The 23,777-nt window shown below is 33.3% G+C and overlaps 1 protein-coding gene and 1 long non-coding RNA gene across 2 annotated transcripts; both read left to right on the top strand.

Annotated features, from left to right (window-relative positions):
• Positions 1–2,230: 2,230 nt before the first annotated feature.
• On the top strand, positions 2,231–7,077 carry LOC134709948 (uncharacterized). The gene is made up of 3 exons (XR_010106076.1): positions 2,231–2,324; positions 4,480–4,690; positions 6,841–7,077. It is a non-coding gene; the product is annotated as an uncharacterized LOC134709948 (long non-coding RNA).
• A 7,099-nt stretch (positions 7,078–14,176) lies between these two features.
• On the top strand, positions 14,177–19,496 carry LOC134709939 (uncharacterized). Its single transcript, XM_063570066.1, has 2 exons — positions 14,177–14,245; positions 16,327–19,496. Exons 1-2 carry the CDS (start codon positions 14,232–14,234, stop codon positions 19,034–19,036), a joined length of 2,724 nt encoding a protein of 907 aa, XP_063426136.1. The 5' UTR covers positions 14,177–14,231; the 3' UTR covers positions 19,037–19,496.
• Positions 19,497–23,777: the final 4,281 nt, after the last annotated feature.

Here is a 23,777-nt window from a genome sequence, read left to right as displayed (position 1 = left end):
AATATTGAATCTGAATCTAGTTTTATAAAGTCCATCATTGCTTCAATTAACCCCTTGATGAAATTTCAATGGCGAGATCCGTTAATTAATAATCTATCTATCGGTATACGCCGTTATTTGGGATTCGTCATTCAATTGTTTATGTATTATACTTTGACCTCATGTTACACATTTATGTGTCTGAGCGTTATCAATAAATCTTGAAATCTTGAAATCTTGTCACCTGTTCACGGATGACCGATGATCATATTCAATACCAATCATCATGTGAGTTTGGTTAATTGATCTTGAACCATTAGGACTGAGTGGAGATGACATAATGTGTCTCTGGTGATGATTATAAACACATAGAAGTAAACTTTGCCAAAAAAAGTTTCCTTCGAAAAAATTATAAAAATATGAATATGCTAAATATTTTTTATTTCGTTTACGTAATAATTGAAGACGTTAAGAAATATAAAAAAATCTTCAAATAGTTGGGAAATTTTCGATTGAAATTTATTTAAAAACGTTTAGAAATATAGATCTTATTCGATGTACAATTATGTGGCCCTTATGGATTGGAGATCAAATCCCCGTTTAATTATATGGGTTGCCTACTTTCGTCTATTTATATTGCCCATTCTATATAATAAATCAAGGGTTTGTACAAGCCCTTGCTATAATAAAATGAATCTCGTCGCCAATGTCACCATAATAACACCAAGTTTAGATACAATCTTCTCCTAAACAGTTTGCCATCTAACAATTCCAAAAGAAATTTTGAGTCGAAACTGAAGTATTAAATTTATGAAAAGAATCACTGTTGTTTTTTAGCAGTAGATGTCGAAAATAAAACTGTATATATTCTTTTTTCAAAACTCCTCAAATAATATAACATTATCTATAGACAGCTTATATATGCAAATCTTTTTAGAAGTATGTGAGCGTATAGTAAAATTTGTTTACCCCCCCCCCCCTTTTCCTTCTATAAAATTTAATTGTAAACGATTTTGATTTTAGTTTGTGTTTGCTAATTAACTGCGGTTCATGCTGTCAAAAGTAAAAAAAATGTCTCCTTGTGTATGAGTTATTAATAAAAAAAATATTTGAAGCCGCAAGAAAAATCAATCATTTCCTGAACTAACATACATTTATCTGTAAATAAAGACAATTCGCCTAAAACTTTCTCTCGTATAATGAAACAATTTGAAAAATAATTAATTCAACGACTTAAATTTCTGCCTGTTTACTAATACTTTTCTTGTTCAGTTTTTTTATTTATACCCATTGCTCTTCATATATTCGAATGATAATTACTGATCACAAATTTTCCAGATGCTCTTTTATCCTTTTTTTCGTATCGAACTAATATGTTAACAGTTGAACCGAAATACTCTTTTTTTTGAGAATTTACAAATTAAATTTTAAACCACAAAATTCTGCACTTTAGTTTTTTACCTGTTTTTGTTGTTGCTCTGTTTCGAATCAACAACCTTTGACCCCGTCTCAAACATAGCCAACACCTCGCATGGCGTATTCGCGATGTTGAGGTATTGACAATATACAATCAAATTTATCAAGTAAATAATTTGGTGTTGAATGCCAGTAGATTAGAATTTGTTAATTGATTAATTAAATTTTACCTGTTAAAGGATCTCTGTCTGTCTAGCTGTCAAACTCATGTTCATTTATTTTAATCGAATTCACATAACGTGAAGTGTTGAGTTTTTTTTTTTTAAATTTCACGCACAATCTTGGCTGATATGCATAAAACCATTATTTCATGAAACTGCATGAAAAATTGACTTATCGCACAATACCAGAACTAAAAAAAATAAACCACCAAAAGTCCACATAAGAGATGTGAATTAACAGAATAGAGAATAACGGACAAAGAAAAAAAAAGAATAAAGAATAGTGAAAGAAAGAGAAAAATAGAAAAGTGTAATAACGGAAAAAAAGTGTAAGTTATTAAAAATATAGCTAATAAAAGAAGACAGATAAATAAGTAAACAAGACCCCCCGTCCCCACACCAACCCCGAGACGATCCTTACTTCAACTGTTATTTGATACTGCCGAGTTGTTTTGAGACAAACACGCGTATAAGTAGTCAGCCTGCACCACGTAGAAAGACTCTTGCATCAGTTTTATGATTACCGATCATTACTCAAGGTTAATATTTTACGGCGGCTCATTTTATTTTGGCTTAAAAATAAACACAATTGACAAGTTTCTTTCCCCTGCATTCTTGATCGCACAAGTAAATAGCACGTTGGTCTCAAATAAGACATTGATACAATGCAACACTTGCCGTCTGTATTTGAAAATATTGATTAAGAAGGTATAGAAAATTAATGCACGCACACTATTATCCACCACAGGCCTAAATCGTTAGTCCGCAAACAACGAGGGTGATGAAAACCCAGCACTTTGAACACAGCCACCGACATGCTGTGAATTTGAAAAGTTTCCCAAATTAGTAACACAGGCACTAGACGTTCTGTCAATAGTATAAAAAACATTTAAACCATTCCTATTGTAAGCGATAAAACTAAATTTATATCAGGGTGATTGAAATGAGGAAAGGAGAGGGGGGCTGATAAGGAGTTCAGGGCCCCCTTTTTTGTGGGAAAAATTGGTTTTTTATATTGGGGGTAAGAAAGAAGGGAGGAGTTTTAAATACTAAAGAACCCAATGGGATTTTATTTACTAAAACTTTCAAATGAATATATATACGTCATGATATAACTTGTAAACTGTAAGAGATTATTTAAACACACGTCATAGTCTACAGAAATGATACTGGCACACTAAAACAAATCACATGAAATATAGGGTGAGTCCCTAGGGGTTATCCATGCCCTCTGATTTGAGAATATGCTATTTTTTGGTAAACGGTCCAGATCTCCACCCCTAAACCATACATATTCTTGAATGGGACAATACAACTAATAAAATGAAATTAAAGGGAAGTCCCTGGGGGTCACCCCACCCTGTTCAATCTGAGAATGTGTTATTATCATGTTAACAGTCCAGATCCCCACCCCTATACCATGTATATTCTTGTATGGGACAATAAAACTAATCAAATGAAATTAAATTGAACGGGGGGGGGGGGGTTACCCTACCCCGTTCAATTTATGAATGTGCTTGTGAGTGAACCAGATCCCCACCCCTAAACCAAATATATTCTTGTAGGGGACAGTAAAAATAAATGAAATGAAATAAAAGGAAGTCCTAAGGGGGTCACCCAACCCCCTCTTGTTTGAAAACTTGTATACGGTCAAGATCCCCATCCTAAACCATGTATATTCTTGTATGGAACAATAAAACATATCAAATGAAATATAGGGAGAGTTCATGGGGGTCAACCCCACCGCCACATGTTTGAAAAACTTTTAAACCATTGAGATCCTCAGTCATGTCAGTGGTAAGGTGGAAAAATTTCAAATTGCAAGTTGAACCTTCTTCAGTAGGCCTATCCCCATCAGAGACCAAATGATGCACAAGTAAGGTATAGGTAACAATATGAATGCAACTATGAGCAAAAGCCATACCAATGGCGGATCCAGGGGGAGGAGTCCAGGGTGGAAAGTTCAACTTTTTTTAGGACAGTAAATGCATTTGAATGGGAAAATATAGTTGACTTCTGTCTTGGGTTGGGAACCCTCTTTTTAAAATGGCTAGATCCGCCTGGGCATACTATCTAGCTAGCTATAAAGGCTTTAAAATATGAAATAAATCAAACAAGGAAATTAACGGTGTAGATATGTTTTGAATTTATAAAAAAAGCCTTTAATAACAATGTTAAATTTTGTGTGCATTTATTTTTGCTTACTTTCAATAATCATGATAATAAACAAAGTTCAGTGATTGATTATTTTAATTAAGAAAAATATGCATACATGTTATAAAATGGGAAGTGGAAACTGGGACTTTGTCAAAGAGACAACAACCCAACCAAAGAGCAGACAACGATCAAAGGTCACCTATGTGTCTTCAATGCAGTGAGAAAATTTCGGCACTGGTCTTCAGCTCATGAATAAATCAAAATTGAGAATGAGATACAGCTCTCAGTTGCTAATAAAAACCTCACAATAACATAAATAAGTTCTGAATATCAGAATATACAGTATTGCAACATTCTCTCAAAATGTACACATGGAGCTGAGAAACTAAAATTAATCATGATAATTTAACATTAAAGTCCTTGAATTCAATCTTAATATGCATACTCCTGTACAAAGGAATATAAGTATGCAATAGACATATATGGTCTTCAAAAATTAGAGTATTGATGCTATTAATTTATGACAAGATCTTAATCAAGTAATAATTTTGGTTTGTTTTAATATTTTGGAGGTTAGTATGACCTTCTTTTTTGTGATGATGTTTTAGTTTTAAGTTGGAAAAAATCGTTTGTACCAACAAAAATAAAAACAAAAACATGACAAAGTTAATCTAGAATTATGTTTTTATCATTTTTTAATGTTTAGGTTGTCAGCAAGATGAAAAGAATAAATATGCAGTTAAAAGTCAAAATGTGGATAAGCTTCAAGGTTCAAGGTCCTACTTTTGCAGATTTTAATATTTTGCATGAATGAATTTAAAGTTTATATCATGGACGGCAGTGAAAGAAAAAAAAATCTTTTCAATTTTCCTGCTACAGACATGACAGAGGATAAATGTAAAGACATCTTGTTTTCGGTAAGTTTAATTATGTTCTGTTTTTTTGGGGCTCGCTGGTCTTAACCATTTTTTTTATTTAATATAGGATTTCGCTATATTTTTTTTATTTAATATAGGATTTCTCTATATTTTTCTATCTAAAAAGAACTTATCTTATACTTAAAATGGGGTCACTGTTCTCTGGATCACAATCTGCCTTCGATGAGTTAAAAAAGATATTTCAATTTTAATGCCCAAAAAATGGCATTTTTACACCAAAGGGAGATAACTCAAAGCTTTTTCAATGAGATCTAGAAATCTAAAAGTCACCTTGGGCCAACATGAATTGATTTTTATGCCCAACCTAAGATAGTAGAGGGGCATTATGTTTTCTAGTCTGTGCATCCGTTCGTCCCTCTGTCCGTTCGTTCGTCTGTCTGTTCGTTCATCCATCCGTTCGTCCGTCTGTCCCGCTTCAGGTTAAAGTTATTTGATCAAGGTAGTTTTTGATGAAGTTGAAGTCCAATCAACTTGAAACTTAGTACACATATTCCTTATGATATAATCTTTCTAAATTTTAAACCAAATCAAACTTTTAACCCCAATTTCACGGTCCACTGAACATAGAAAGTGAAAGTGCATGTTTCAGGTTAAAGTTTTTTGTCAAGGTAGTTTTTAATGAAGTTGAAGTCCAATCAACTTGAAACTTAGTACACATGTTCCTTATGATTATTATCTTTCTAATTTCAATGCCTAATTATATTTTTTATCCAACTTCATGGTCCATTGAACATGGAAACTGAAAGTGCGAGTGGGGCATTTGTGTACTTTGGACACATTCTTGTTTTGAATTATTTTTGTACCATATGATAAAGTAACAAAATTCTACTAAAGGTAACTGATAAAATTTGTAATCATGGTAATGAAAAATAAGTGTTTAATTTTTTTCTGAAAATCTTATAACCGTGAGCCTCCATAATAGTCATGAGTGTTTGTGCATTCATCTGTCCAGTCTTTCCTCTAAATTGTATTCTCTTTAAATATTGGTGAGTGATCCTCATGAATTTCAGTAAGTTACTTGTGGATTTACATGTAAAATACTCAAAATTTAGTACTTATATTAATGGGATTTTAGCATGACATCCTGTCAAATGCTCGTTAACCGTGTTTATATTCCAGAACATATGAGTATTTGTGCTGTACACGTACAATCTGCCCAATTTTAAGAAGTTGGTCAAGTTTATTAGAAACAAATTTACATTACAGATCAATATAACTGAAACCTTTTAATAGATTAATACAAAAAGTTAAATTTGTATTAAGTTAAAATTGAAATAAAAACACATGTTTGGTCCATCTGGTACTAGACAGTACAAGTATACTCAAATGGTCTGACTGTCATACTGTATGCATATGGTCGGACTGTAAGAGTATACTTATATGTTCCAGACTGTAAACATACGGTCCAAATACTGATATGGTCTGGAACATTAATATACATTCTTAAAATTGATATCAACCACATTGGTGTTTGTAAACTTGGTAATAAGTTATTCAATAGATCTATTATGTTTTGGGATATCAAAAATATCTCATTTTTAATTTTAATAAAGAGGAAGATTATTGATGTATGTATAACTGTATATAAAAATGAGACAGCAAGCCAACAACACAAAAAATAAGGATAAAACAATATCAAATTTTTGTAGAAATGTTATAATTTCCAATATTCCAAAGAGTTCTAGTTATTTTTTTATTGAAATAAAGTTGAACTGTCAGAACTTCAAAAGCTTCAGGAAATGTTATTTCTTTTGTCTGCGTTTTGTAAAATATATTGCAAATTTTTGTGAATAATGGAACGGTATCATAATTGTCTAAAGTTTTAACATTGACCTTTATATATATAGCTTGGGAAAATACCCAAATGTTATAAAGAAGAATAAATTAATTGATTGTTATATAGTATTAGAATAGGAAGATGTGGTATATTGATAATTTGACAACTCTCCATCAGAGACCAAAGGAAGTAGGCGGTTAGCAACTGATGACCATGATGACACTGGACAACCTTTAATAATCAGTAAAATCCATACCGCATAGCTATTTTTATTGAAAATCATATTAACACTACATGAATGCAAACAATTTTGTATGATCAATATCTTCAGTTTTTGTTGGTTCTTTTTCAGAAGGATTGAAATGCATCACCTAGAATAAATGAAGAAAACATAGAAACAAGACCAGAATACATTCAAAGACAATGTTGGATCAGTTATTATTTTCATCAGTCAGTCAATGATTTAGAGTTCTTTAAAATACCAAACGATCTTGAAACCACAATAATGTCAATGTTCTTTGCTGAATGACAAAAAAGTGGACTATACAAACACACAGTGCTTGATGATAAGAAACTATTAATGTTTTGTGTGGAGGGATATTGTGAAAAAAAATGCATTTACTTAAATAGCTACTAGTATGTTTAGCCAATAACAGAGTTTTTCACTGATTTCAAATGGTAAATAATTGTGTTTCGAAAAAGTATTCTATAATTCATAAATAAACATATATTGATACTTACAATATCTGCTTTGTTGTTCAAAAGTTAAGTTTTGAACAGTTATAGAACAATATGTTGAATTAACATTTTCAAAGAAAAAAAGATATTCAATTTAAAAGATTCATCTTATAACAATTTTAATACTACCAAAATAGAATATATTGTAACATACACATTACTGCATATTTTTATCTATATATTTATAATTAAAATCCCATAGGATTTAAATTTGTCCCATGGGATATTTAAAATCCCATGGGATAATTATAGTCCCATGGGATTTTTTTTGTCCCATGGGACAAGAAATATCCCATGGGACTACAATAATCCCATGGGACCAAAAAAAATCCCATGGGATTTAACCAAAATCCCATGGGATAATGGTAAATCCCATGGGATTTTGCCCTGTCCCATGGGATATTGAAAATCCCATGTTTTTATAAATCAAATAGCAAAATAAATATAATAGTAACAGTACAAAACCAATGAAATTATTGAATCCCATGTAATTCCGCACATTTTGGCTATATGCATGATACTGTAGCTCTTATTTGAGGCGGCGGCGGATTTGCAAATGAGTGTTTTGCAAATTAAAAGTGTCCAGTGTTTTTTGATAAAATAAAATAATACCCTTACCCTTTGCAATGTTCAACTTTTAATCTGGGGTTCCTACAACGTCGTACTCAGGAAGGCGTCCCAGAAAAATAAATAAAATAGCATTGCCAGACGTCATAATTATTTGGACTAGTGCCTGTGGAGAAAACAGACAACAGATTTGACCGTCCGTATTTATTACCCCATTTACTAGTTTTATGATAGTTTTATGAGATATTCGTATTTGCTGGCTTTATTACTATAATTCCAAAACATAGCAAGAAGCAGAGATTACGACAATATATAAGAATTACTTACAAGTTCATTAACAAAATCCGCTTTTTTTCTAGTCAAGGGACATAATTATTCAAATATACAAGTAACTCAGTCGGAGAAGGAGCGAAAATCCGAAACGGTACCTTAAAAAACAGAAAATAGTTCCACGTGTGTGTCCTAGTGATCAATCTACTTGTTATTTACGAAGAAAGAAATTTAACTTCAAAAATTGTTGAGATCTTTAAAAAAAAATCCCAAATCGTTGCATTAAAGAATACAAAGAAAGTAACCTTATCTTTAAGGGCCTTGAAGGTTCTTGTTACTCCTACTCAATCTGCTGGTATTTTCAAAATGGCTACGGGGGACACGGCCTGAAAAATGATTTTAATATTGTGTCAGATTAAATATTCCGATAAACGGTTTAAAGATATTACTCTAAATCAGAGACATATAATACAATATGTCTCTGTCTAGTTCAAATAATTGAAATATAATTACCTTTCTGTGTGTAATTGCGTGAATTGATTTTCTCTCGTTTATCTTCAAGCTCGATCTTGCTCACTTGATGAATATGCATTCGTGGTATTCATCCGCAACAACAATTTTTCGGTACATCATTGATATTGAAGATCGTTTGATTAATATACGAATATTTCTAACGACAAAACATTTTCATATAATTAATTTGCATTTAAAAAAATACAAAAAATCTGAGTATCCATTGAAAACATGAATTTAAAAGAAGCGACAAGGAATTTTATTCTGCACTATAATGTCCGCGGATTCGGTTAATTTCCCAACACTAATTATATATGCATTTCTTTGATCTTTGAAGATCTTTGAAAAGTAGGCGATGGCAATACACCCGAGGCCCCTCAGGGGCCTCTGATGTAAAAATCATTTGCAATTAGATTAACTCAAAAGATCGATACGTGACACACACAAAATAACATAGTCTGACAAACGTCTGGTATACATTGTATACTTGCACATAGTTCCATTTACAATAAAAGTTTTTGAAATGAGGTTGATCCAAAGGTTTCGACCATCGAAATTTTGCAATAGTGATAATAGACATAATATTTTGGACCAGGAGATTTTTTTTCGAGGACCGCAAGAGAAAATGATTCTGATAACTTTCCGATAACTTTACTTTATTTCAAAGTAATCCAGTTTGGTTGCTTAAAAACTTTGGATAGACACGATGTCCTTATTTATCATATTCCAGATAAACATTGACGAAATCGTATGCAGTTTATTATTCTTAAAAATCATTTTTTTGGGGGGAAGGGGGGGAGCCTCAGGGGTAACCTGATTGGTTTAGCAAAATTGAGTTACAGGAATTCACAAAGTAAAATGTTACGAACACTTTTTACAGCCATTTCTTATGGACGTATTTTCCTTTTCTAAAAAAAAATCACCGTAAACTTCATTTAATGACATTCAAAGAGGGTGGTAAAGGGGGGGGGGGGGGGGAGTGCTTGCACGAAAAATACGTGAAATAAGACATAATTTCACGTTGAACGTGAAATAATTTCTGTAATGAACGTTGAACGTGAAATAATTTCTGTAATGAACGTTGCACGAAAAATAAATACTTTTATGTGAACCTTTTGTGACTGAATCCCTGTCTTCTTGTATATATTAACGCTTTGTTTTACTTGATATTCCCGATTTAGTATACATATTTATGATATCATTGGTTTACGGCTTTTAAAAATGTATTTCTTGACGATCCCTGCCAAGAGTTTGAATTTTATTTGAAAAATACCGAGCACGCAAAATAAGACATTGAAAATCACGATGCACGTAAAATAAAATAAGCAGAACACGTTGAACGAGGCACCCGTCTTGCACGACTGAACGTCAAATAAAAAAGTAAAAACACGTTGAACGTGAAATAAAAAACGGCGATCACGTTGCACGAAAATAACCCTTATCCACCCTCTTCAAAATAACAAAAATCTGCGTATATTCGACGACAAATTAAATTTTGTTGTATTGATCTTCCGTATATTTTTCCAGAAGAGGTGTAAATATACTTTTTTTTTAACTCTTCAATAGAAGACATTCTAGAGATGTGCAGAAGAGACCAATAAACACGACTAGTTATCCTACACAATTATGGTACATAGAAGATGATACAATATCTTTTAGAATAATCATTTTCTGAATAGATATCATTGCTTATAATTAAAGGATGGGAAAGGTATACGTATTTGCAGGGGAAAGGGACGATTTTTCTAGTATGCACACCTAGATTTGAATAAAATAAAATAATAAGCCAGTTTGATTTTTACTGAAATTAATTACGATATCATACTGTCATACTACTTGTGGACCGTCCTGAAAATGTATGAACTATTTTTCACTGGACGAAAAACAAACAACATTCAACCAATCTCTGGAAAACCCGTACAAAGCTCTACAGTCGAGTTGTTTTTACGATAGCAGAAGGTAATTATGGTCATCGATCTGTGTGTCCGTTCTTCTGTCTGTCTGTTCGTCTGTGTGTCCTGATTCAGGTTAAAATTTTAGTCAAGGTAGTTTTGGTGAACTTTAGTATGACGTCCATTATCCCTGTTACTAGTATACATATGTTTTGAAGGGACCAGCTGAAAGACAACTACGGGTGCGGGAGTTTCTTGTTACACTGAAGACCCATTGGTGGTCTTCGGCTTTGACACATTCCCTATTTACTTTCTAAATTTTATTGAAGTCCAATCAACTTAAAACTAAGTTCGCATGTTCCCTATGATATGATTTTTCTAATTTAAACGCCAGATTATAGTTTTGACTAATATTTCTCGGTCCACTGAACATAGAAAATGATAGTGTGCATGGGGCATGTACTATGGACACATTCTTGTTTTACGGATGCCTCCAAAGGTTCCCATTGACTTTGAAAGTGTTAATCACTATATAGCATGTTCCACCTACATGTATACATGTATGATACCCGAACGGCAATTGCAAGTCTATTTTTACATTAAATTCTGTCTGCTCTTAAGCTTGTTCAACATGTAGCTCTCAGTTTATTGCGTCAATAGAAGAAACGAACGGAGAACACTAGCAGTATTTCTTTTTTTTACATACAATGACCAAATCGCGAGGATCTGTAATGTCATGTTTGGCCAATTAAAGGCAGTTCAGTAACCAGTAGAGTGTAGAGCATTATCCTATAGTTATAGTGGTAACCTTATATAATACGTATTGTCCACAACTCTTGAGAAAAATTATGCCCGAGGCTCTTTGTCTTTCGTAAAAACGACACAAACATTGCTGTCAAATACCGTTTACGTTTCGGGTATTTTATGCCACCCTTCCACGTAGTTGTTGAAAATGCGCAACCGGTAATTATCAAGTTCGCATTTACTAAGAATCTTTGCAAGAGAATTTACAATTAAAGTTCAATCTTAGTTTTTTTTGTTTTTTTGATTAAGACTTGATTAGGCTTAAATAAGTAAACAAAGAAAAGGCATGCATCAGTGTGTATGACAGCGAGTATTGTTTGAAATGTTTGAAAGGCAGATCAAACGGGTTAGACAATTACAGTTATCAGAAATTACAATGCGAAATGTTTTGACATTTTGAGGAATATGATTAAGAGTCGGTTCTGCATTAAGTACAACCAGTCCAAAATTTTGGATCACGGATAAACACACCTTTAATTAAATGTACGTCACTATTGAGTTCGAAAAAAAATAGATATCAAGTTACTTTTATTCCTAAGGGTTGGCGACTGTTTGTTTTTCTTTCTCATTACTCCTTTTTTCACGGCCTTCCTTCTTTCCTTTCTGCTAAACCCTCGCTTCATGTCAGTGTTCCAAAATGTAACGAAGAAGAACTTTAAGCGATATATTATTCTTATTCTTCACGGAATAATTATTATGAAATATCTGTTCCATAAGAAATAATTATAAAGAAATTATACATGATAAGGTTTTCGAAGAGACGTTTGTTATCAGAAATCAATATACGGGGACATCATTACTATATAGTTTAAACCCAAGATACAAATAATACACAGATAATTATTAGACACAATACAATTCAATTCGTTGCCGGATAGTTTTTCTGCATGATTTTTTAAAATAAAAAATGTGGTTTAATTGCCTATTTTAGTCGGGTCAAGGTCTGGCCAGAACAAAGTTGAAGAGCATTGAGGACACTAAAGTTCCAAAAAGATGTGCCACATACGGTTAAGGTTATATATACCAAATTTTATTTGTCACTATATCGGATATAATAAAATATAAGACATAAAATCGTGCGTTCTTGATATTAATACATTGAATTATTCGTCAACCTATAAAGATTTAGTTATGAGCAGGAAAAGGAGAGTAGAAAATTAGCCGAATAATTGGATAACTTGCAAAATTGATATATGAAATGAGTGTAATTTATTCAAATAAATTTATGACTATCCTAAGACTATCACAAGACACCTCTTGTGCAATCCTAACTGTATGACCAACTTTAAGGGATGTCCTAATTGAGGACACTTTGTGACTTAGATATGTCTTAAGACCATCCTAGTAAGAAATATATATAATAAGTCCTTAGTCAGCTTTGTGAAACTGGGAAGTGCTATTTTGCAGGTTGCGGGTTGCGGGTTGCAGGTTGCGGGTTGCGGGTTGCGGGTTGCGGGTTGAAGTTTGCATGCAGGTTTCAGGTCACACATAAATATTATATGTATGAAAATACCAATCTAATTAAAACGGTTTTTAACTGGATTGTGAAAATACATGTATAAAATCTACCCCATGACTAATAGATTTAAAATCACTTCAGCATAAAAGTAGGGTAGAAGTTTTGGTCAGTTATCAGTTGTCAGTATTTGATTTTGTCATTTCATTATAATTAAATTCACTTATCATAATTTTAGTACACATACATGTATCATTTGATGCTTATCATACTGCTCAATTGCTAATTGTAGTTCTAAACATTGATTCTAATTAAAGTGAAAGCAATAAAAACTTATTTACATAGGCTGAACAGGTTCTATCATAGAACACATTAATCTGTCTTAATCTAGTTACATAAACAATGATAAACAATTAAATTCCTTTCAGTGGGCATATAACATCTTTGAGGCTAATATTAAGAAATTATTGGGTTTAAATAATTGTATATGCCCTTTCTTGCATCAACATAATTTAGTGCAAGAAGCAAACAAAATAACTTGCATCCTTTGGCAGTCAGTTTTATTATGTAAAGACGCAAAATAAAAATTTAGACATTACAGAGACGCTTGAGAGTCAACATTAGTTTGCAGACCCAGCCAAAATAAGTGAGAAGGGTAAGTTTTCTTATTTCTGATTTTTTTACTTTCTTTTTTCTTTTCTTTTTTGGAAGAGGGGGGGGGGGGGGGCGTGTTACTTGAGCCAGTTTGACTACAATTGTCCATTTAGAATTTGACTACTGATTAAAAGTAAAAATAGTATTTATTATTTTCAAAAGATCCTTTGAGTATATATAAAGGTGTACATGTATGTATGGTTAGGTCTGATTTTGGCATTAGATTTCATGTGAAAGATTTGAACAGATTGAGTGAATTAAGACCCTCAAATTCAAGCTGCAATCGGGAAAAATCAATCAAATATGCCATACTATGTCACTTTTCAGATGTTTTTTGGTGAAAAAAAAACCAAAAGTAGCCACATACGTGATCACTCTCAACCTTTATATATGTTATGAACTATAATAATAAAATACAACTTATATTTAAATATTAAGAAATATAGATTCCACAAATGCAACAACTGTGTTACGATATTTCTCCACTCCTGACAGTTATTTTTTTTAATATTTAAATACTTAAAATTTGATTGTTGAGAGTTGGGAAATATTGTAATACACGAGTTATAGTGGTGGAATCTGTTTCTCTAATGATTTTTATCCTTCCTTTTTAAAGATTTGAAGAAAGTTTTGTACCTTTTAAGTGATGTCATCAGGCAGGGTCCCTATTTTATGACATCACAATAGGAAAATTCAGGGGGAAAAAAACAAGAAAAGTTATCGTCACAATTAAACTTCGACCAATCATTAGCCTTTACACTGCTGTCATTCTGTTTTCATTTTTTATTTGTACAGATTTAGGATAAAAGTAGTACTTAGAATTAGTAAAAAGATTTGAAAGAAAAGAAAATGACTTCTGAAAGGTAAGAATTCCATTTAATATTTTTTTCATCTCGATTTAAAAAAAAATAAAATCAAAAGTCTTTGCCTTTGGTTAAAATCTTTTTGGAACCTCTTCTTTTCGTGAACCAATTAAAATTAAATCTCATCACTTGCTTCTGTTGTTTATATGTTGCTAGCCTTATTTGTTAGTCCAAACTTAAACTGACCGGAAGTTTCAAGTTGCCAGGACACATTAGTTTCCAGACGATAACTTTTAAGTGAATGGATCACTAAGAAATTTTACCAGGAGGTTCAATACAATAAAAAGAACGGTTAGGATTGAGTTTTGGGGGTAATGGTATCATGTAACTCTATAATTGATACATTATGGTATCAATAGTTTAGGAATTCGAGGCCGAATAGGGGCAATAAAAAAGCCTGTCTGTCAGTTCGTTGTCAACATGTCGGACAAACTTCAGTGAATTGTTAATAGCTATTGATGTGAGCTCCCTTTCATCTTTCATAAATTTTAGATTGTAAGTTTTTAGGTTTAAAATCATGTTTTTTTTTTCATTAAAAAAAGGGTTTTATTCTAGGTTTTGGTCGATACTAGGTCAAAAATGATTTTGGAAGTTTTCATAAAACTTTGAATTGATCATATCTATTGATGTAAGCTCCATTTCATTTTTTTTTAATTTAAGGTTGTTATGTTTCCGAGTTTTGGGAATATTTTCATAAACAAGGTTGATTTTTAAGTATTAAGAAAACCTTCCTTTAGTATTTCCTGCATTTCGGAAATGACATTGAGAAGTCATTGAAAAAGCTACAGACATAGCTGTTTATTGTAATTTCAGTATCTTGTATGAAAGTGTATGGATCTCACTTAAGTTTGTACCAAAAGGTTCCATATCACAAGAGAAAGCCACGTATTAAGTTAGGGAGTAATTGCCATAAATGTTCAGGAAATATGAGCATTTTTGTAGTTTCCAGACAATAACTTAGTAGCATAGTATTGTACAATAAAAAGAAATCTTGTTGAATATTGGACCCCATTTTTAAATTGGCCTGTCTCAATCAGGTCAAAAGAGTCCAAAATTAAACTACATGTATGAACATTTCGTTCTCAAATTATAATGTATCATCCATGTTTCATTTAAGAGGAGGGTTAGGATCCCGCTATCATGTTTAACCCTGCCACATTCTGTATGTATGTGCCTGTACCAAGACAGGAGTCAGTTGTTGGTGTATTAGATTTTTGTTTAAAAATATTTAATGTTTTTAGGTCGTTAGTTTTCTGATTTGAATCATTTTAAATTTGTCATTTTTGGATCGTTCATAGTTGGACTATGTGGTATGACCTTTGCTCATTGTTGAAGGCCATACCGTGATCTATAGTTGGTAATTTCTGTGTCATTTGGTAATTGACTATATAGGGCAATAACTCCTAAAGTGGTCAACTAAATATTTTGGTCATGTTGACTTATTTGTAGATCTTACTTTGCTGAACATTATTGCTGTTTACAGTTTATCTCTATCCAAAGTAATATTCAAGATAATAACCAAAAAAGCAAAATTTCCTTAAAATTACCAATTTAGGGGCAGCAACCTAACAACGTAATGTCAGATTCATCTGACAATTTCAGGACAGATAGATCTATCTGATAAACACCTTTACCCCATGTCAGATTTGCTCTAAATGCTTTAGTTTTTGAGTTATAAGCCAAAAACTGCATTTTACCCCTATGTTCTATTTTTAGCCATGGCGGCCATCTTGGTTGGTTGGCCGGGTCACCGGACACAATTTCTAAACTAGATACCCCAATGATCATTGTGGCCAAGTTTGATTAAATTTGGCCCAGTAGTTTCAGAGGAGAAGATTTTTGTAAAAGTTAACGCCGGACGCAGGACGACGGACGACGGACGCCAAGTGATGAGAAAAGCTCAATTGGCCCTATGGGCCAGGTGAGCTAATAAAAATAGTAAGGACTAAATTTTAGAAACTTGCAGAAGTTATCTTAAAACGAATAATCAACTAAATCACGAACCACCCAAATAGTCCTGACAACTGATAGACTTACGAATACGCACACATAAAAATCAATATTCTGTTATTTTGTTTCAGGGATACACTGATATTTGTGAAGTTTTTCGAAAATGGAAAAGTTATAGATGGTTCCTACTTTCAGAAGAAAACTAAGGCAACGGCCCTTTTTGAATTCATTGGGAGAGATGACATTTGTCTAGAAAGCAAGTTTGTATCCTTATCATTTGAAGTTGCCAATAGAAAATTGGAAGATGTTTATAAAAATTCATCTATTGTCAACCTGAATATAGTTGAGTATGATTTGCCTGAACTTGAAGAAACTGAAAACTCCATCTCAAAAGAGATAAGCTCTGAAAACCCTATTGTCATATCGGATTCTCCAGAAAAAATCAGCAGCAATGTCATTGAAATAACATCAAGTCCACTACATTCACCCCCAGATAAATACAGATGTATATCTAGCTCCTCTGATGATGACCAAGATCATATGCCTGTCTTAACAACAAAAAGGAGAAGAAAATTTCTTGAATTAAGCGATTCAAGTACACAAGATACTTCTGAAAATGGGAAGAGAACATATTCTTTGGGAAAAAGAAAACGACCTTACTCCAGGATGATGGATTCATCAGACAGCGAAATTGAAATAGAGGAAGAAATTCCATGGAACATTGATGGAAATTGCACTTATAGAGTTTCCTATAGTAAAACTGAAGGTCAAAAAATGAAGTCAACAAAAGATGGTAGAAATTGGACACGTTACAACAAATCGTTCACCAAAGAATTCCCTAAAACAATAGGTTTAAGACTGAGATCAAATTGTAAAGGTTCTTTCCAGTGTCAATACAGAAAGTGTCCATTTAAAGAGTATTTTGGAAAGCCAAATAGTATCCATGTAGTTAACAGAGATGGGAAAGTCTTCTGTGAGGAGTGTAATAACCTAATGGATTCCGTCCCGTGCAAAGCTGTCAAGATATGGGAATTTAAAAAGTGTACTGAGTATGTTACTGTTCATCACCATGGATCTCATACATGCTTCCCAATGAAAAGACCAAAACTACCTAAAGAAAAAATAAAAGAAACTTTTGATATTATGCCAAATTTAAAACCCAGAGAACTGACAAACAGACTCATTATGAAAACTATAGAGACATCAACTTCCAGAGAAGAGGTAGAGGACATTGCCGAAAGTTTATCGGATCCAAGGAAAACTAGAAATTTGAAAAATCAAATTTTCAATAAAGATCCTCTGTCAGAAAAATTATCAAAACTGCAGGAGAAATGTCTTCATCAATACAATGACCCTTTTCTTCTTTTTGAATACCAGATCAAAGAAGAACATGGAGACAAGTGGTTTATTTATCATTCCACAGTGGAAGGCAACACCATTGTAAAAAAAATAACAGAAACAAAAACTCCAGAAGACTTCCAAACTTATATAATAAAGTCATCAAAAAAAAAATTGGAGACATTAGGAAATATGACAAACAAAGACCATTTTTTAGGAGAAGAGTGGGCTTTCATGGATTTTAAAGTTAATAGGGTCATAATCTACAAGGGGAAAAACTTGAAATGTTTTGGATTAAGTGTTTATCATACCCTACTTAAAAATGTCACGTGGCTTGTTCGTATGGACTGTGAAAATGAGAATAAAAAGACTGTAGACCTTGCCATGTCTGTAGTTGATAAAATGTTACAATCATTCAGTGAATATAAAATCCCAGAATTCCGACCATATTCAGGCATAATGTTAGATGAAGGAGGGGGGATGCACGCGTCACTTGAGAAACGATATGGCAAACAATATTATGATGAAAAAATTGTGACCTGTCAGTTTCATTTACGAACCTGTGGAAACCGTCATGCAGCAAGTGCATTTATTGGGGAGAGGTTTAAAGATACAGCTGTTACTGCTTTTAAAAAGCACATGAATAAATTAATCAACGCTGAAACACCACTGATGTACAATGCTGCGTACTCGCAGATGGAAAAATTTATCGAAACATCAGGAAAACAACAGTTGAAAAGGTGGTTGATATGGTGGGATAATAGGAGAAACCATGTAATGGAGGCATTCAGAGATACATATGCACCATCTACCAATTTGGCAGAGGCATCCCATGCGTCTATGTCGCTTACAGGTGGTACAGGATTAAACATTTTACAAACTGCAATATTCGATATTTCCGAATGTTTTAAATTTGAGAAAAGTGTTGAAGGATACTGTTTTGGGTTTACCAAATCGGGCGGAGGTCCATTTAAGCATTCACGACAAGGCAAATGTAGAGAAAAGGAAGCAAAAAATGCTGAACAATTAATGAAAGAGTTAGACCAACAGTACAAAGGAGGCACTGCTCCATGTCAACCATCCACGTCTTCCTTTAAATCAAATGAAAGAGATGCACATAGAGCTGATAAGGGACCAGAAGACAAAACACGTCCAAGTGGCAGGCGCAGAACATACCACAGTACTAATTACGCTGTGTCTCTGCAAAAAGCAAACGAACCAAACGTATTTAAAATCATAGATGTTGAACAATATTCTCCGAGTCAAGCATGTATTACAATCAAAACTAGCAATTGCATATTTTATAGCATTGATTTTGACAAAACAACCAATTGTTCATGTCCATTTTCCGAAATACAAGCTCAAGTAAGGCAAGGAAAAGTTCCATGTAAGCACAGGCTTTTTGTTCTTTTGGCTATCGGATTTTCATCAGAAGATGAAATTTTATTGCAGTATAGCTATACAGCTTTTGAAGTCCGAAAAATTATAAAAAAAACTTTGTGACTGGCAGACAAACAAAAATCAACCTATGAACATTCAACCATCTTCTTCACAAGGAAACACTTGTAGAGACTTAAAAGTGTCAACAGCATGTGTCACAGAACATAAAATATATGAATTTACATTCCTGCAAGGTTTAATATCCAAATGTTATGGCTGTGAAAAAAGCTTTACTGCTACAGACAAACAAAAACCTAACGATGTTGTCATACGTCATCTCGAACTCAGACCATCTTACAATAAGGAAAACAATGAATGGTACATACGAAAGGATGGGAAAATGGCAAATGCATACTATCATGTAAACATTCAGTGTGTAAAACTTATTCACTCAAGTTTCTGTCCTGGTTCGGTTACTGTTCCAGAAAGAGTAAACCTCACAGAGTCTCACATAGATAAGTTGCATTCCGTAGGATTTTTACATGTTTAAAAACATAAAGTTACTGTAAAGATATTCCGGTTGTGTTAGTTGTTCTTTTGGACTACCTCATGATTTGTTTCATAAATAAGAATAAAGATAAATAAACAACTTTCCTTCTCTTACTTTTTGTCGAGCCTGCGACTTTTGTAGCAGAAAGCTCGACAGAGGCATGGATAGTGATCCGGGGTCGGCGTTAGCTAACTTCTTAAACGCTTTATGTTTTAGAAGGTGGAATATCTTGTGATTCATATTTTGTATATAGATGCCTCATGTTACGAAGTTTCCGTCATACACATGTCAAATGTCCTTGATCTCATTTTCATGGTTCAGTGACTACAGATCAGTACTTGAAAAAGATTTTTTGTAATGTTAAATTACTCTTATTATAAGTAATAGGATAATATATTTGGTATGTGCGTAGAGTACCTTGCAAGGTCCTCATGCCCGTCAGACAGTTTTCACTTGACCTCGACCTCATTTCATGGAACAGTGAACAAAGTTAAGTTTTGGTGATCAATTGCATATCTCAGGTACCATAAGCAATAGGTCTAGTTATATTTGGTTTATGGATGGACTGTAAGGTGCACATGTCCAACTGGCAGGTGTCATCTGACCTTGGTCTCATTTTCATGGTTCAGTGGTTATAGTAAAGTTTTTGTGTTTTGGTCTATTTTTCTTATACTGTATGCAATAGGACTGCTATATTTCATGTATGGAATAATTGTAAAGTTTATATGTCTAGACCTTGACCTCATTTTCATGGTTTAGGTCAAACTTAAGTTTTGGAGTTATGGTCTTTTTTTCTTACACTATGACTATATGCAATTATAGGTCACCTATATTTGGTGTATTGAATATTTTATGATCTATGTCGTGACGTGATGTGATGTCAGTCGTGCAGGTTTTATTTGCCCATGATCCATTTTCACGGTTCATTGCTCAGTGTCAAGTTTTTGTGTTTTGGTCTGTTTTTCTTAATTTATAAGTAATAGGTCAACTATATTTGTTGTACGGAAGAATTGTTAGCTGTACATGTCTGTCTGTCTGTCTGGCATGGTACATTGATCAATGTTTAGTTTTTCCTGGTAAATGTTGAATGTATGTGACAGTTGTAATAAATAATAATATAGTTGAAAACTAGAGGTTAGTAGACATATAACACTGATACAAAAACAACATGGGTACAACACTAGTACACAAATAAGAAGATGTGGTACGAGTGTCAATGAGACAACTCTCAATTCAAGACAATGAAATTAAAGTAAGCAGTATTATTTTACAATACGGCCTTCAACACAGAACGGTCAAGTTGGCTCATTTTTGCGTCCTGATGAAAATTGGAAGTGCAATTCTTATGTATATACATGTAAATTAATATTTTGACAATACATGAAAGACAAGACCGAGTACAGAAATTTTCAAATTGGAAGACATGTCCAAGTAATCATCCAGAAAATCCTGGAGGCTCTACAGAGTATTTCAAATGTTTTCCAAAAAATTGAGATTTGTTTTGGCAGAAGGAACAGCTCTGTTTGATGGTCTGTATTCAGTGATTCAGAATTTTTGCTTGTCTTTTGCAATTATCATAGTTTCTCAACTCTCAAGTCAAACTAAAACGTTGTTTCTTTGAAACTTTACTCAAGGACAGAAACACAAAAAAAAACAGAGATACGTGTATTTGTTCAGCTCACTGAATATTTTTCTAAAAATAAATAATACTTTTTAGGGGCATAACTCTTTTTAATACGTCAACCTTTTTAGAACTTGTCATAGATGTTGCTGACATTAACCCATTTTAACCTTTTTATAGAAATAGTTTTTTTATAAAAAAGAATGGCAAGAGTTGTACACGTGGGAGCGATAACAAAGGCCAGATAGACCAGGGAAGAAAGGACTAACAGACGCTCTGTATTTCTATTTTCCCTGCAACACGTTACTAAAAAGAATGCCTTTCACAGCCTATTTATAAACCAGTAAAAATTTAAAAGGAGCATCAAGCGAAAAAAAAAAGACTTCCAATAGGTAGACTTTTGAGAAGGATCCTTGCTAAGAATGCAATAGAACTTAGCTAAAGAATCCAGAAACACTGTTAATCAAAAATATATACAATGATGTACATATATATCTAGTTTAAAGGCAAACAGTCTTTAATTTACCACTTAAAATAAAAACCGTGTCAAGTATTGATGCCCATCAAGATATTGTAATTAATGAGGGGGGATAGGACCTTTATCGGGACTCCAGGATCGGTGTTTTAAAGCTCGGTATTTCGGGATTGACCCTTTCAGGATCCGGGAATTCTTCTTTTCGAATTTCGGAACGTCGGGATTTACTTTATTTAAATTCGGGACCTCAGGATTTCGTGTTTTTAAGCCCGGGATTTCGGGATCAGGACCCCTCCTATCCCCCCTCATTAATGTAAACTGATTGATTTCTATTTTTAGTTGTAAGTGTATTTACACAAGAATGATGTGTATTGTAATTGAATACCATGCCTTTAACATTGATCATAAAATTGTTATAACAAGTGAAACAAGTAAAATTACGTAGATTACACCATCCCATGCTTATCCCCTTGTGGCAACCTGCAACCTGCAACCCGCAACCCGCGACCCGCAACCCGCAACCCGCAACCTGCATTTTAGACGATTTCTGTGAAACTGACATTACTTTTTTCGCAATAATATTAACCTAGTGATGTCTGAGTTGAATGGAAGGAATTAACATGATATTTGTTATGCAAATGATATTAGTCAACCATTTTCGACCGTTAGCCTATTTGGCATTTTCAACTTTTTTCTCTTTACCAGCGTCACTGGTGAGTCTTTTGTAGCCGAAACGCGCGTTTGGCGCAATTACTAAATTTTAATCATGTAATCTGGGATGAGGTTATTAACAATCACACTTTGTACCAATCAAACGTACGTGTTGACTGTTTTATAGAAAAAAATAAAATTCACTGTTTTCATATCCCAACAATCACATCGGTTTAGTGTAATGATTTAATCTTATGTCTTGTATATAGTGAAGGTGAAGCACTGTCCACGTGTAAAAGAACACCCACAACATCCTTTGATAGCCTGTATATGAGACAGCGCTAGTATAACTCTTATCTGTTAAAGTCATTTATTTCATTCTTTTTACAATTTATTTTTGTATCGTAGTTCTCAGTAGTGTGTAATGTATCCGATTTCATAGAGGTCACAGCCTTTTAATACGTGTTTTAACTGTATTATATATTAATAGGTTGGTACATTTTTGGTGCATATTTTGTTGGCAATATAGGTCAGGTAAACCAGTAGAACTTATTAGATCAAATTATTGGTGCATAGTTGGTGGATTCTTGGTGACAAATATTTATACAAGGACTCTGTTTTAGAGATGAATGAATTGAAGGCGAGAAGGAATATTAAATACAATATGAAACGTTCGAAAGGATTATGTTTGTCTATGCAGATTTTGGTAGATATTGGGAGGACTATAGTTGTGCTACATTATTATTCATGTGTATTTAATTTTGTTTTTTTTTGTCCGCACAGTTATGGCAATGTTGCATGTTTTTTTTCTTCTGCATAGTATTGAGCACTATGCGTGCTTTAATATTAAATTCGTGTACACCGTATTGGTCATTGTTGTCTTATTCTCTTGTATATGGATTATAACGAAACTGTTTGTGGTAATTTGTTAAAGTAATGTACCATTAGTGCCTAACATTTTTCTATGTGAATCTTCGAATCATATGTTTTTGTCGAGCCTGCAACTTTTGTTGCAGAAAGCTCGACATAGGGATAGTGATCTGGCGGCGACGGCAACGGCGGCGGCGGCGGCGTTAGCTAACTTTTGAAAAGCTTTATATTCTAGAAGGTAGAAGACCTGGATGCTTCATATGCTTTGTATAAAGATGCCTCATGTTACGAACTTCCCGTCAGGTACATGTTCAATGTCATTGGCCTAATTTTTGTTGGTTCAGTGACTATTTGAAAAATAGCTAAGATTCAAGATAATAACAAAAAACGGCAAAATGTCATTAAAGTCACTAATTCAGGGGCAGCACCCTAAAAACTAGTTATCCCACTAATCTGCAAATTCCAGGGCAGATATTTTTTGACCTGATAAACAATATCCCCTCCGGTCAGATTTGATCTAAATGCTTTTGTTTTTGAGTTCTAAGCCGAAAACTGCATTTTTACCCTGTGTTCTATTTTTTGCCATGGAAGCCATCTTGGTTGGTTGGCTGAGTCACCGGACACATTTTTGAAACAAGATACCCCAATGATGCAATCGGTTACGAACTGTTAGACCAGATATTCTGTTGTTATGTCT

The sequence above is a fragment of the Mytilus trossulus genome, chromosome 1 (genome assembly GCF_036588685.1).
Source record: "Mytilus trossulus isolate FHL-02 chromosome 1, PNRI_Mtr1.1.1.hap1, whole genome shotgun sequence".
Classification (NCBI taxonomy): Eukaryota; Metazoa; Mollusca; class Bivalvia; order Mytilida; family Mytilidae; genus Mytilus; species Mytilus trossulus.
The sequence above is the reverse complement of the archived record's forward strand: the minus strand, read 5'-3'. Positions and strand labels throughout refer to the sequence as shown.